We start from the raw sequence: 15,832 nt of genomic DNA on the forward strand, positions 1-15,832 counted from the left end.
TTGTGGAGATCTCTCTGAATCTCGAACTATCAGAGCCCCAATTGTTGATTTCTTTTAAGCATTAAGCTAATAGTAGTTGCAGCTTTGAGTCTGTTCATATCAAATTGATGATGTCAATGATGTTTTCCCGACATCTGTAGGGCCCACAAAGCATAATACCAGGCTTTTTGCATCCGGTTTCAGCTGCAATTCAAGAAATTCATCACAACATTGCAATGGAATGGAATGAACAACTCCATTCCTTCCATGATTCCATCATTCCAAATTAAATGTTTTTTAAAATTATAAGTTTTTTTTTACCTCTAAATCTCTATCAACTAATTGTGTGGCTTTTGAAAGCCTTACTTTTACACATAAAAAAAATGTAAATCAAAACTAAAATTATTAATTTCATGTCATCATCCATTATTAATAAGTTCAATCTTTCTTTATGATATCGAATTATTTCACTCCATAATAACTTCCCTCTAACATGCATCTAATTTTATGAATTAAATCAAAGAACAATACAACCATTTATTCATAGTTTTATTACATTTATCGATCCAATTAGCTCAACATCTATACTTACTTATGTTAACTTTTCCTAATAAAAAATTTAAATCTCCACATTAACCGGTCTAACCAACACAAAATGTGAGCCACTAATTTCTGACATCACCAACTCTAACAAAACCACCTCCTTCGGCTGTTTGATTTTCAATGAAGGCTCTAAGAATCCTGCCCCAATAATTAAAAAGAATAATAAATATAAAACATTTAATAATATAAAAAATGTTTAAAGACTTGTAATTGATCATCTTACCTGGTGAGAGTTTTTTCCTTCCATATAACTCTTGGGTCAAAGGATTTGATGCCCAATTATTAACAGCAAGAAGGCTCGTGGGTTGGAATCCTACTATTTTCCCTTCTGATGATATCACAATCTGAAATTTGAGCTCATATCACGATCTATTCTTTGGATGGAATGGAATGAGTTATTCCATTCCATTCCTTCCATGATTCCATCATTACCAAACACTGGCTATTATAGTTTTTATTGGGTTAAAAGATAAGAAAGAAAACCTGATAACTTGCGACTTTATGTCCAGATGCTAATAACAAATCATGGTCAGTTTTATCGGTTGGAGTGATAGTGGATGATGCTGACGTGGCATTATTGTTGTCAACTTGAATCAATCTTGTTAGGTAACCAGGGAGTTGACCTGTTGATACACCACCACCACTTTCTTTTCTTATCTCTCCACTCCACCCATAAACCGCTTCAACTTTCTTCAAAATTTAAATACAAACCTCTTCCAACTATCAACACAAAAGACATAAATGCCCATTGAAATAATAAGACACAAGTGAGGAGGAATTGGAAAGCATCATATGCATATATAATTACATACCATAGTAGGATCCATGGACCAAAGACGAACTGAATCAGTATGTGATGATTGGGGCTGTTGATTTCCACTGAAACGGTTTTGCCCATTTTGAAAACGGGGCAAAAAGATCCGACCCATTACACTAATTGCAACAATTAAGCATCCGCTTATGATGAAAGTAGATACCATTTTCACAAAAGAGTTACCTTTCTGCAACAACAATATCAATATCATAACCTTGTTGAAAGATCACATGTAATTTAAGTGTAGATTATAAAATATCTATCCAAGAAAAGCTATGATTTAATCTACCTAATTCCAGCTCTGAAGAAGATTTAGAAATCTGTTCATATGAAAAAAATAACATGACTGATGATTGATGACATATAATAGAAACATGTACAAACCTGCAGCATATTTGATCTATAACAGATAATAGAAACATATTACCTTCTCTTAGGCATTTCCACAAACACTACAAGTGCACTTCCCTTTTAGCATATTAACAGCCTCTATACAACAATTTATTTCAACCGACATGTAGAATATATACCTTCCTGGGAAGTAAAGCATAAAAAGATGTAACAATCGATCAAGGAAAGGTCATAAAAACCTAACCAAATAAAAACTAAAAGATTAAATCATAAAATCGAACCTGAGACAAAGCTCATAAAGGGGAAGTGGTGATGGCGGTGTAGAATATATACCCTCGGCCATCCTGAAAGAAAGAGCAAGAAACCCCACCACCATAGCCGATACCCTGAAAGTAGAAGAAAACGTTACCTTCAACTCGTTATGAATCAGCCACCAAGAAGGAACATTCACAAAGGAAATCAGAAAAAACAGAGGTGAACAGTTACGGTGGCGCTCAATCGGATACTGTTGTATGCCCTTCGAGGGAGAGAGACGTAAGGAAGAGTGAAGAAGAAATAAAGAGGAACTAAGGAAAAGCGAAAGAAAGAGTATTGGAGGAGGAGGGCAGCGACGTGGAAAACGAACCAGAGAAGAAGGCGGTAACAAAATAAGACAAGAAGGAAAAATGTATGAAGTATCGGTGTCCAAAATAAGAAAAACAAAAGTACCGTGTGAAGTTAGGAAAGAGAAAAAAAAGGTACTGTTGTCCAACTTTTTTAAGCTTTTATGTATATATAAATGTACTTATTTAAAGTAGTGGCACTATCTACTTGTTTAAAGTAGAAGGCTAATGTTTACAAATACATAAAACTATAATGCCTTTTGAATCTATCTTAGGTTATTATAGAAATGTACTTATTTAATCAGTGCAACATTTACTTACATATTTTTTTTTATCGTTCATAGTGTATGTACCGTTGTTTTCAATTATCGTACAAGGAAAAAAATGACACATTCAATTGGTTTTGTTATTAACATATAAATGTAGGAATAATATTGTATTTTTATTTATATTCCAAGTATATCGAAAAATCTACTAAATTTTAATTGTATTATAACATTGTACTTTCATATTTGTGTGTGATTCTTTGTGAGTGCTTCGGTGTGTTCTTCTATGTGTGTGTCTGTTTCTGGAAATAGCAATGACTATGTTTTCGTTATGTTATTTTATTTTTGTAACCGTGGTTCAATGGGCTATAACCTAGTACTAGTGGTAGCTTGCGCATCATGTTTTTATGTCTAAGATTGTGAACAAGATTTAGCTTAGATAATGAAACTTTATTATAAAAAACCAACCAGGTGTTGCATGAACAACAAAGGTAGATGTAGATCTCATAAGAGAGTGCAAATTGAATAGATTTTGTACTGCAATTATGTGTGCAAATTGAATAGATTTTTTATTAACTTTGTTGCAAATACAAGAGAGCTTCCGAGCCTCTTTTAATTTGTGTCATAAATGTTGCAAGAGCAAGACATCCAGATGAGGACAAATTCAGGAATATCCGATTGAGTAATCCAGCTTAATTGTAAGGTGGTTCATTGCTATTATGTTGTATATAACAATAGAACAGAAAGTAGATTGTTATTATGTTATGTGTATAGAACTGAAATTACTACATAGCTATAGGTGATTGAAATAACAGGAAAGAGTTGGGATATTTGAACAAGGGGTTAAGTTTCTAGAGGTCTGTGGGTTTGAAATAACCAATTCATAATTACCATCAATACCAATCTTCAAGACAACAAATAAAGAGAGTAATATATGATTTTGATGTCTTTTTCCAACAAACCTACTATACTAAACAGTAAACAACATGCATTATATTAGAATTTAGAAACCATCCTCAGTCCTCACGACTCTTCAATGAAATCTAATCTGCAACCCTCAACCCCTCATCAATCACTCGTCACCATTGTCTTGAACCCCCTGCAATGCAATCACCGACTTTTACTTATGAAAACAAAACAAAATAAAGATTTGCACATGACTTTTCTACCTTTCTTTTCTTCTTTGAATATGTTCACATTATATAATCATATAAAATGGATTTAACATATAAAGCAAGGTAAAATCTAAAATATCAAAACAACACTCACGCAAAAATTATATCTCAGTTAAAACTGTCAAAACTAACCTTGTTTGGTGTCTATTCCTCTTCATCATCAAAATCTGTAGAATCTGTATCACTTTTAGAATAAGTGATTACAGAACACACATGCAACTTGGTCAAGGAGTCAACAACATCAAACTTCAATATATTATTTAAACAATATATATAAACTTAAAGATTCTTCTAATTAAGTTAGTAAAACAGCATGTATGTTTGACTTTGAGAAAAGGATATCGATAACCACAAGTTTTATCAGCTATGGCTGCAGAGAAGTGGACACTGCCATTGCTTAAACTGTGTGAGATCTGAAAATCTTTGTCAATTGTCAACCTCAAAACTTGTTCACGCCGCCTTTGAGGGTGAAGGCTTCCAGCTACCAGCCTTCTTCCATCAACTCTAAGGCGCAAATAAATTGTTTTGTTTTTGTCTACTCTCTCCGTATCTTCTTTAAGATAAGCCTGTGTACAAAGAATTTTAGTTACTTGTATTGTTATTAATTCTTAATGCAGCAAAATAAGCATATCACGTGTTTTACCTTTGTAAGAAGCACAACTTTGTCTTCAGGAACTTTTACATGAAACGATTCGCCACTTTTAACCTCATAATCTAAATCAAAACAATATGAGTTAGCGGTGTTAAAAACAACTGATGTGAAAACAAAAAAGAAAACATTTTTAGGATGCAGCTAGCAAGGTGCGTGTTCATATATACATTATATGTAACCCTTAAACACCACAATTGCCATATTTGAAACCTCCCCAAACCCTAAAAGAGCTGCATTCCAGTTAATTTCCACTACAATAATAAAATTGAAAACATAAACAAAAAACATGTGAACAAATTTAAACGATATCAAAGCCAAAGAAGGTCCAAATTTTCATCCAAAAGAAACCCTAACGACATAAATGAAAAGGAAAACAGAAACAGCGCGTGTAGATACTGAAATACTAGAAATGAAAGAGATGAATCGTTACCTGGAAACGCTTCCATTGCAGGGAGATAGAGATTCGAGAAAAAAGAATGACCGTAGCCTTGGGCCTTTCAACGTCTCTTGGGCCTTTCAAGTGTATGAACCTTTGAAAAGATTAAAGAAAGGCACCATGAAACCTTTCTGTCATTAATTGTAAACCGGCATGTAAAGACTAAAGAGCAAAATGCCGTATCCAAGATTTCAAAAAGCGAAACAAATAATAATCCATTTTAGAATATCATAAATGTTTAACTTTTATAATAAGTAGGTCATGTATTCGATCATGGAGATATACTAACTCGTCTTTTTTTTTAAAAAAAAAAAGGTAAAATGGAGTCTGTCTACCCCTGCACATCACAAATGTCGTAGCATACATATTTGTATATAGTTAATCTGACACGCAATAACGACTATATTCCATGAAAAATTGATCAGGTATTTGTACATACCAAACAAATTACACGCAAACCTTATACCCCTACAAAACACAAATGTTGTATAGCAGACATACTTGTATATAGTTAAAACTGACAAAAAACAATGACTATATTTAGTGAAAAATTAACCCGTATATTTGAATATACCAAACAAATTATACGCAAACCTTATAGCCTAAATTGATACTAGGTCGACCGAATACGTACCCGACTTTACTTATAAGGATATTAACACAATGATCATGTAATTAACTAGTATTTTTTATTGTCAGTTTTTAAAATGTATCATGCATATTTAATCTATTGAAAACCGTACCCAATGGCTTTTAGAATGAAAAAATTGCACTTTGTGGTTTTCGGCTCAGTTTGGCTTTAAAACCACACCGTTGTCACCCCTAGTCATCATATGCAAAAAATTCATTCACATTAAAATTAACTTTTTTATAACTTAACCCTAGGATTTGGTCCATCACAAGTTATAATTGTTTAATGGTCATAAACAGTTACGGTGAGGATACACTTCAAAGTAGGGATGAGTAATGGTCCCAAGCCGGACCGAAAACTAAAACCCAAAGAGCGTTTTTATTATAATTCATCGACCGAAAACCAGACCAGTTAGGGTGTGTCGGTTCCCCTAACCAGGTGTTTCAGGTCTTGGACCGGATTTTAACAAAAATATTAGTTTTTTTTTTTTTTCATTCAACAAAGGTATGAATGTATGTTACAGTTTAGCAACAGTTACACCAACCAAATAAATATGTTGCAAAATTTGGCGGGAATCATTCATTGCTTATATCATAAGCATTACATGAATAAAGATAACGTTTAGAACATTTTCACATTATAGTGATTACATAAGTAAACTTTTGAACATGACTTCAAATATACATATAGGTTACATTGATAAGGATATAATGTTTTCTTTTTTATAAGTCGATCAGTCCTACACGATATAATTATAAGAGAAATTACATAGTCTCCTACTTTTTGTTCTTACTATCCTTCTACCTATTTTAGATGGTGACAAGTGTCATTAAATTTAATTTAAATTTGATTGACATTTTAAATTTCTACAATTGTCACCATCTTAAATAGGTAGGAAGAAAAGTAGGAATAAAAGGTACAAGGATATTTAATTTCTCTAATTATAATTTGCATGTATAAGTAAATATAACTATATAAGCCTACAAGGTTTGTCAGTAATTAAATATATTTCGAAAATATTTTGAAGTATAAAACATTAAACCCTTGACATACATACCATTCAACTAGATAATTAAGTACCTAAAATAATAAATGCAACAAAACTTGTGTATTGCGGTAGTCAGACAACGGGAGAGGTAGCCAATTATTTTTTCGCGCTAAACATAATGGAGGAGAGTATTGTCATTATACGCCAATAAAAAAAACCTTTATTTCATTTCCTGTCTGATTATAATCACAAAACTTCCGGGTCCGGTCCAGTCCTAACCCGAAAAATGGAATTTGGTAAAAATTGAAATCGGGAACCGGCCCGGTTGCATGTAATTTTGGTCTGGTCTGTTAGCGGGTTTTTTCCGGTACGGTCCGGATCTGCGGGTCATCCACTCACCGGTGAGGATACACTTCAAAGGTCAAGTTTGTATGAAAATGGAGAGGTATTCAAGAGCAAGAATGAGAAATTGGAGTGATAAGGTGCATTTCTAGATGAGCTTGAGGTGAAACATGGTCCTTCTTGTAAGGTATGCATCATGCATGGTTGTGCGGCATTTATTGGTTCTAATAGTGTTGATAATGATGTCATATATTGTTACCGGTGAGTTTGATAACCTTTAACCAAGTGATGAATGTGTTGAATGAGTATATATGTGTAATTCGTGGCATTTTACCAACACATAACGTTATGGTGGATATCAATTGTGTCCATTATTCTTTTTTTCAACACAATGTTTTGTGTCAAACCGCGCACTCAAATGGATATGGGGGTTCTAAGACGCCCAACCTCAAGGCCGGGATTGATTGTGAGTGAGGTTCGAGAAGCTATTCATGAGCTCTTCCCAAAGCTGTTTACACAACTCAAGGCGGAAATGGAAGACATAGATGATGAAAAGATTGGTGTTGCGATGCAGAATGCTAGAAGCATGGGTCAGGGAGGTATGCAAACCGCCCTTGTTTCATGGGAAGAAGGAGTCGTTGGTTAGCACTTGATGGCTAGTTGACGTTGAGGGTGCCTTTCGCACCAGTTTCTGTTTCTGTCCTCCTGCTGAGGCAAAGGTACCTTCAACTACGATCTTGTTGTGTGATGGGGCGAGAGCTTGGTGATGAAAACAAGAGGTGGCCGCTATAACTTGGGAAGAATTCAAAGTGTTATTTAAGAAAGAAAAAGAATACATACCGTTGGTAGAGATCAACAGGATAACGATGAAGCAGAGTTGGTGAACGAGATCACCTGGAGAAAACCCTCTTTTGCCCAGATCTCGTGGCTACAGAAGATATGAAGATGCTGCTGCGCTATTTGAATGTGAATGTGTTGAAGGCTGATATATATATATATATATATATATATATATATATATATATATATATATATATATATATATATATATATATATATTTATATTCTCGAGTTTGTTGTCACTGCAAGGTGTAAGACTCTGAACGAGATGATGGGTATTAGAGAGTTAGAACTTGAGACCCCTGATTATAAAATGAGGATGACAGAAGCCTCAAGTCAACCCATTAAGAAATTGCAAGCCATCTAATGATAGAAATGAGAATAAGGGGGCATACCGGCCCTAATTGTGATGTAAGAAGCTTCTTGGGGAATGTAGATTGGGGACCGGAGTGTGCTATAGGTGTGGCGAGTCAAGTCACATGACATGAGTAGCTAGGGATTGCAATCAAAGTATTGTTTTGAATGTAACCAGTTTGGGCACATCCCAACATGCTTAGTGGATCAGTTCAGGCTCCAGCCACTGCTTTGAGGATCAAGGATGGGAGCCAAAAGCCCCGAAGGCTAATGCAAGGGCTTTCCAGCTCACTACTATATATAGAGACTGCAGTTACACCCGACATATATGGTGTCAGGTATCCTTCCTTTCACGTTTTAATAGATTTTCAATAAGATGTCCCTCCTTTTATATATAGTCAGATGTAGAATATAATTGAAAATTCTATACATATATACTCTCATAAATTTCGATGCACAGTATAGAGCTTGAAGCCGTAGTTGTTGCTCTATACATATTGATGCATTAATTACCTATAAGGATTGAAGTGCTCCATTTATAGTTGAAGTGCCATATGGAATATGGAATCAACAGGAGTAGAACTTACAGCATCATAGAGGGTTGGTTGTGCTAAAAGATTATGCTTGAGAGATATTTTACCACCTGGGTAGGGATAGATAAATCTAGAAGATCATTCTCTATTGTATGTTGAGAATAATTGAAGTTACTCCGCTCTTTGATCATAATATGATAAGGAAGGCGCAAGAGGAGGCAGGCGATTTGGATTGTAAATTTGCAATGACAACATCAGAAATGGTCGTGGGAGCCAGGGAGGAGATGTGAAAAATTATATAATTAGGAATAAAATTCTAAAGAATTTAATTGTTGAATAGAACGAATAAAAGGGTATTAAGTGATTAAATACTCATAAGTATAGAAAAATAATTAAATAGATAAAACAAAATAACACCCAATGAAAGATATTATGGGAAATTGGTCTAAAAGTGCAAAGATCTAAAACTGTATTTTGTCAAGAATTTGAACAAGGGGTTAAGTTTGTAGAGGTCTGTGGGTTTGAAATACTAACTAATTCATAGTTACCATCAATCAATCGTCAATCTTCAAGACAAAAAACTAACCTGACTCTTCCAATTCCTCTAGGGTTCCGTAAAGATAAACACTCCCCCTGCTCAAAGTATGAGAGATATGGAAGTTTTTGAAAAATACCGCATTAACGGATTCGCATGAGAGCCACATGCGGTCAAGGGCTGCAAGCACCAGTTTTTTTCCATTAACAATTATGTGCACCAAACCAGACTCCTGTGACTCTTCATCCGCCTCACCAACTGATACATGACTAAGATTCAAATAAAAACCTTCAGGAATCTTTGCTTCAAACTGTTGACCACTTTTAACTTCACGAGCTGAATCCAAACAATATCATTTTCAAAAAGGTAATGTAATACACATCATAACAAAACATAAATTAAACTAGTGCTACAAACAATTGAGATGTGAAAACAACAAACCCACCATTTTTCACATTATATATTTTTATATACACATCCAGGCCACAATCACCATATCATGTACATTTGAAACATACATACATAGCAACAACAGTCCTGAATGCAATCTTATAAATCCAATTTCAAACATGGACAACATATAATATATAGTATGATATAACACAACACCAACACTTGCACATCCTCTTACTTTTAGTTTAGACAAACACAAGTTGGGATCCAACCACACACATCTGCACAGACAATAAAATTGATAATAACATACATTACATATCAAGCCTCTAATATAAAAGCAAAACGATGACTATCATCAAGGTAAATCAAATTGGAGATTTGCATCGCTATCAAAACCAAATCACGGTGCATACAATTTTTTCATCGAAACAGAGTGTATAGATAATGAAATAGAAATATAATTCGTTACCCCAAAACTTCATCGTTGCAAAGGGAGAGAGGGAGAAAGTCTGAAAGAAATTAGGAGCGTCGATGAGTTAGGGTTTACAACACAAATGATAAAAATAGTAATTTACACTAATTACATTACAAAAAGTAGCCAAAAAAAACCGAAGTGCAAAAATAACTATGAATTTCACAGATGGAATAGTCTCATCTGTGAAATGGGCTTTCTATCTATGAATGCTTTAGCTGCTTGTACATTCGCAGGTGGTTTATTTTTTTTCTCTATATATATTGAAATTGTAGGGTAAAATCGCAGATGGAATAGCCCCATCTGCGATTTACTCTTATTCCATCTGTGAAATTACGTTTTTTTTTTTTTAAGTTTAACTATGAAATCAATTGGTTTGTAGCTCGGTTATATCTAAACGTACATCACCAACATCAACATAATGCCCGTAAACATGCTTTTTTTCATTTTTTTGACTTCAAATTTTTTTCTTTTTAGTTTTATCTACCACACGTCTATTCATAACTTTAACTTCTTGTTCAACAACATTGTTTCGTAGTCAAACCAATTGATTTCATAATTAAACTTAAAAAAAAAAAAAAAAAAAAAAAAAAAAACGCAATTTCACAGATGAAATCAGAGTAAATCGCAGATGGGGCTATTCCATCTGCGATTTTACCTTACAATTTCAATATATATAGAGAAAAAAATAAAATAAAATAAATAAATAAACCACCTGCGAATACAAGCAGCTAAAGCATAGTTGTGCTTAAGCTGCTTGTATATTCGCAGATAGAAAGCCCATTTCACAGATGGGATTATTTCATCTGCGAAATTCATGGTTATTTTTGTAACTTCGGTTTTTTTTGCCTATTTTTGTAATATAATTAGTGTAAATGACTATTTTTGTCATTTTCTCTTTTTAATTTTATTTCTGTTGGTTTAGTTCTAATACTAAAGTTTGAGTTTTTATTAATAATAATGATTTATTTTTACAAATTTACAAGTATTAATTTGTTTGTTAGTACTTTATTTATAATTTTATTTTTTTTAAAAAATGAAATAAATTTATTAAGGTAATTAACTTTTTGCTTATTCACACCTAGGTAATTATCTTTTTTTTTCTACATATATAGGTAATAAACTTTTTGTAAGTGTTCACGTATAACCATTATGACCGGCTGTAGCAGGTTACATCTGCTCATAACTGGTCATAATGGTCATATGTGAACACTTCCAAAACGTTTGTTACCTAGATGTATAAAAAAATAGTTACCTAGACGTGAACAAATCAAAAAGATAAGAGTAAATTACACAAATGGTCCTTGTGGTTCGGGTAATTTGTGTGTTTGGTCTCTAACTTATTTTTTGAACTCAGATGATTCCTACTGTTTATTTTTGTTGTGCGTTTGGTCTCTGTCTTACCTCGAAAGACTATTGTGCCATTTTTTTTAATTTTTTTAAATAGTTTTCTTATTTATGTATTTATTTTTTATATATTCATTTATTTTTTAAATGATTTTCTAATTTATGTATTTATTTTTTATATATTTAAAAAAATTAATAGACTCCACATAATCTCCTCGCCCTAAACCTGAAACTAAATTTGAGAAATTTAAGTTGGGTCCCACCAGTCACCATACCATCTTTCATCCTCCTTAACTTCTATTTCATTTCCATCTTTAGTGACATCAACATCTTTATCATCCCTTCTTTTTTTTGTAACATCCAAAATTTAAGGCCAAAAATTTCATTTTAATTAAGTTAATATAAGAAAACCGGTAGTATAAAAACATTCATAGTGTCATCCCATATCAAAACCAATATGTCAATAATAAAAACATGTCATAATAAACATCATCAGAGTGTAATCCCAAAGATCTCATGTGCGAAAAACATAGTGTGATGCGTTGTGATCATGCCGACTCCTTTCCTATTGAAGAAGAAGTACCTGAAACCAAAACTGAAAACTGTAAGCACGAAGCTTAGTGAGTTCTCTAATACCACATACCATACATATCAACATACTGCCTAGCATATATGGGTGTTGGCCTACTCATTCGGTCTCTTTCAACTGGATATTGTCTAGCACATAAGCACATAAATCACGTACTGTCATACATAACCATGAGCCATACATATCATTCATATATCATAATCAAATAAAATGTTATGTGCCGAACATAGTCTTGCCATTATGTCATGGGCCGCTACGTGGTCTTTCATGTCGAGTCGGGGGCCACCCCCTCGGTCTTACAGACAAGTGCCAAGAGTCACCTCCTGGTATTCCATGCAAGCATCATAAAGACAACTCACATGCATACTACTCTACTTAGCCAATTAGCATACAGTGTGCCAGGAGCCACCTCCTGGTCTTTCATACATAATGCCTAGGGCTAACCCCCGGGTCTTCCTACCATACATAATAACATACAGTGTGCCAGGAGTCGCCTCTTGGTCTTTCATACATAATTCCTATGGCTAACCCTTGGGTCTTCCTATAATACATAAACCAAATAGGCCTTCATTGGTGCCTTCAACCCATACTACACAGTGAAGAGACTCACCTCGCACTGCTGAAGTCCCGCGAATGAATCTCTAGCTGCTGGCTGACAGATCCCTGAATTGTCAACATCAAAACAAAACGCAATTAACATTTGGGTTTCAATGCATAACCATAAGTCCATACTTAAGGTGAAAAGACCATTCCACCCCTAACCTAGCTTGGTCCAAGACCAAGGCTCAAACTCACACTTTGAAGGCCCAAAAGCCAAACAATTAGCTAAGGCCCATTTATGGCCCAATTTTCAAAATTGGGCCAAACCCCTTACATGGGCCTTACCCTAAAGCCCATTTAAAATCCCAGTGCACTTAGCATTCCGATGGTCCAATATATATCATAATCATTAAGGCCCAATTATGGCCCACCTATGGCTCAATATTCCAAATTGGGCCCAAGCCTTTCCAATGGGCCTTATTCTAAAGCCCAATAATTTCCTTAGTCCATAAACTTGTTCCCAATTGCCCCACGAAGGCCCATAGCCACTTAGTCCAAGAAATGACCCAACAATAACCCAAACCTAATTAGAGTTTTTCACGTAAAATGACGATTAGGGTTAAGTTTTCTTACTTAACCCATTAAGGACTTAATCCATTAAGTCCATCACTCGAGTAGGCCAAATATACAACGTAATCGGGCATAAGTTATGACTTCAATCCACTTGGTCCAAACGCGGGTCTCGACAATCCAAAACTAACATCTCCCAAAATTAGGGTTTTCTAAACCCGAATTAGGGTTTCCAGCTCAAGCACATTCCGATTGGATCCAAGATTAAGCTTTCAGATTAATTAATGTTTAATAAGGTTCCAAATTAGGTTTTCAGGTTAATTAGGGTTAATTAAGTCGGACCGTACCCACTACCACCTCGAGCAGTGGTGGTCGATGGCGGCTCACGGCGGCAGCCACCACCTCGTGGTGGTGGTGGTTTTCGAGCTAAAATTCGGCCATCAGCTTCCATTACATCACCAATGTAGAAAAACATCCGTATGAACAAAAATTCACGCACACAACCACCTAACATGGTGGTTGATGGCGACAAGGTGATAGCCACCATGGTTGGCTGCCATGGTGGTTTCCCATGTTTTTCGGCCAACCGAATACACACACACGCCTTCGAATTGCAGCAACAACATACTCACCTACACGAGATCCACTGAACATGCACCCAACACAACCACCCTTGTGGTGGCAGGCGGTGGTCGGAGGTTGATAAAATGACAGTTGCAGAGAGAGAGAGAGAGAGAGAGATAGAGAGTGTTTGCAACTACTACACATACACATGAAGCATGCATCATGTAGCCACTTGCTCTCGGTGGTATACGCTAGCCGAAATAAAATGGTCCACTAATCGCAGCGACGACAACGTGCGACAATGGAGCAGAAGAATAAGTGAAAAGGGTGGGCGACTTCTACCAGAAACAACAACAACGACACCCACGAGTGTGTTTCTTCCGATTATCCGTTGCCATGACTTCTAATGGCAGTTTGGTAACAACGTAAATTTTCAAAATAATTTTTCATTTTTAAAAACATTCATTCATTCATAAATAATTTCAAACACATTGTATCAAATGTTATTATCACAAAACATTTCCCCAGAATCTCTACAAAACTCCAATGCGTGTGTGTTCATGCCGACGCCTTCCCGCGCTCATCACTAGTACCTGAAACACATAACACAACAACTGTAAGCATAAATGCTTAGTGAGTTCCCCAAAATACCACATCCAGAACATACGCCACTCAAGGCTATAATACGACCCTCCGGTCAATGTGTCTCAGCGGGACCCTCCAGTCCCGTAGCTCGTTGGACCCTTAGGTCCGGTCATAGCTCGTTGGACCCTCCGGTCCGGTCTATATCATCATACAACATACAGATATCACATAGCACATAATCTCATACATAACACATAATACCCTCTGGTCATCACATAGTACCACTCTAGGTAACGTATAGTGAGAAGACTCACCTCGATGTCTCGGAAAATATCTGACTCGGAAGAACTATGATCTAGCCTCTGCCTAATCACATAAAGTAACACTCTCATAAATACAACTGTACTCAACCCTAAAAGTCAACAAGGTCAACGGTCAAACTTGACCCGGACGTGTTCCACTTGGCATGAATCGCGGGGCTACCCCGACTCAACTCACCGAGTCCCAAGAACAACTCGACGAGTTCCAACTTGAACTCTGACCCCTGACTCTCCCTGACTCACCAAGTCATTCCCCCAACTTAGCAAGTCCACTCACTAAGTGATTAACGGGCAACCTTCATACTACTCACCGAGTCTGTTCTTGGGACTCGGCGAGTTCATGCCATGCACAAACTTAAAACGACTTATGAGGTCAGATCTGTTCCATACAATCATAGATCTGGCCTCCCCAAGCATGATAATCACGTAAAGTTCGGACCTTGACACACAAATAACATAGAAATGGTCCAAAATGGTGATTTAGCCCCAAAAATGACATTCCAAGCTCATGACTTCCAAAATGACTCATAAAGCTTCAAGGGTTAAGGTCTCTGGACCTCTTTGGGTCCAGATCGAGAACACAAACTCGAGAAGGGACCAAATACACCACTTAATCAATCTCTAAAAGGGTTAGGAAAACCCTAACACTAAGAATCAACACCAAAATTGAAGAAGGTCCGAGAATAATACCTCAATGCAATCTCTATGAGCTCAAAACCACCAATAATCGCACCTCCTTCAGCCTCCTCTTGCCTTAAACACTTCCTTCTTGCAAAAACACCCACCAAAGCTCAAGATTAGCCTCTCCTTCCTCACATATGCTCTGGATCTCTTTAGGGTTTCTCTCTGGGGGTTGGTGGCCGCAAATGACGGCCATAAGGCCCTTTAAATAGCTCTCAAACCCTGGAAATTAGGATTTCATTAAACAACGTGGACTCGCCGAGTCCACTCATGAACTCGCCGAGTCCAGCTGTGAACTCGCATACAAATCCGTGACCATACTCGCCGAGTTCCCCCACAAAGCCCAAAAATAAAGGAACAAAATATCATACCTGGGAATCGGGTGTTACTAGTTTTTGTCTTCAACGCAATGTCACTGCGACGGTGGAGCTCGGTGGTGCAAGTAGACTACGGGAGAAATGGCGGTGGCTGATGGAGATTGGAGAGATAAAGGTGGCGGCTGAAGATGTATTAGGTTTAGGGTTGAGGTGATGCAATGGGATGAAATGAGGCATCAAGTTTAAGTCCCGCTCCACTCAAACTTATGCATATTTTACACATTTGGTCCTTCCCCATAATATCTTTTTCAATTTAAGGATACAATTTACAAAATAGCCCCCAACATCCT

General features: G+C 36.0%; 1 protein-coding gene and 1 long non-coding RNA gene across 7 annotated transcripts; both read right to left on the reverse strand.

The window, feature by feature from the left end:
* Nucleotides 1-461: 461 nt before the first annotated feature.
* Nucleotides 462-2,431, reverse strand: LOC111881307 (uncharacterized). Of its 5 annotated transcripts, none has more exons than XR_006186644.2 (7): nt 2,234-2,429; nt 2,029-2,133; nt 1,686-1,930; nt 1,395-1,583; nt 1,066-1,302; nt 806-926; nt 462-720 (listed from the first exon to the last, which is right to left on the reverse strand). It is a non-coding gene; the product is annotated as an uncharacterized LOC111881307 (long non-coding RNA). The 5 variants fall into 5 exon arrangements; XR_008226219.1 differs by having other exon boundaries at nt 1,686-1,716; nt 1,824-1,930; nt 2,029-2,426; XR_002846764.3 differs by having other exon boundaries at nt 1,395-1,930; nt 2,228-2,431.
* Nucleotides 2,432-3,477: 1,046 nt separating this feature from the next.
* Nucleotides 3,478-10,062, reverse strand: LOC111881264 (histone deacetylase HDT1). Of its 2 annotated transcripts, XM_023877678.3 has the most exons (7): nt 9,967-10,062; nt 9,153-9,437; nt 4,873-4,972; nt 4,434-4,504; nt 4,133-4,356; nt 3,923-3,986; nt 3,478-3,714 (listed from the first exon to the last, which is right to left on the reverse strand). In XM_023877678.3, exons 3-6 carry the CDS (start codon nt 4,886-4,888, stop codon nt 3,935-3,937), a joined length of 363 nt encoding a protein of 120 aa, XP_023733446.1. In that variant the 5' UTR covers nt 4,889-4,972; nt 9,153-9,437; nt 9,967-10,062; the 3' UTR covers nt 3,478-3,714; nt 3,923-3,934. The 2 variants fall into 2 exon arrangements, with proteins under 2 accessions (XP_023733446.1, XP_023733449.1); XM_023877681.3 differs by lacking the exon at nt 9,153-9,437 and having other exon boundaries at nt 9,967-10,048.
* Nucleotides 10,063-15,832: the final 5,770 nt, after the last annotated feature.

Source organism: Lactuca sativa, chromosome 9 (genome assembly GCF_002870075.4).
Source record: "Lactuca sativa cultivar Salinas chromosome 9, Lsat_Salinas_v11, whole genome shotgun sequence".
Lineage (NCBI taxonomy): Eukaryota > Viridiplantae > Streptophyta > Magnoliopsida > Asterales > Asteraceae > Lactuca > Lactuca sativa.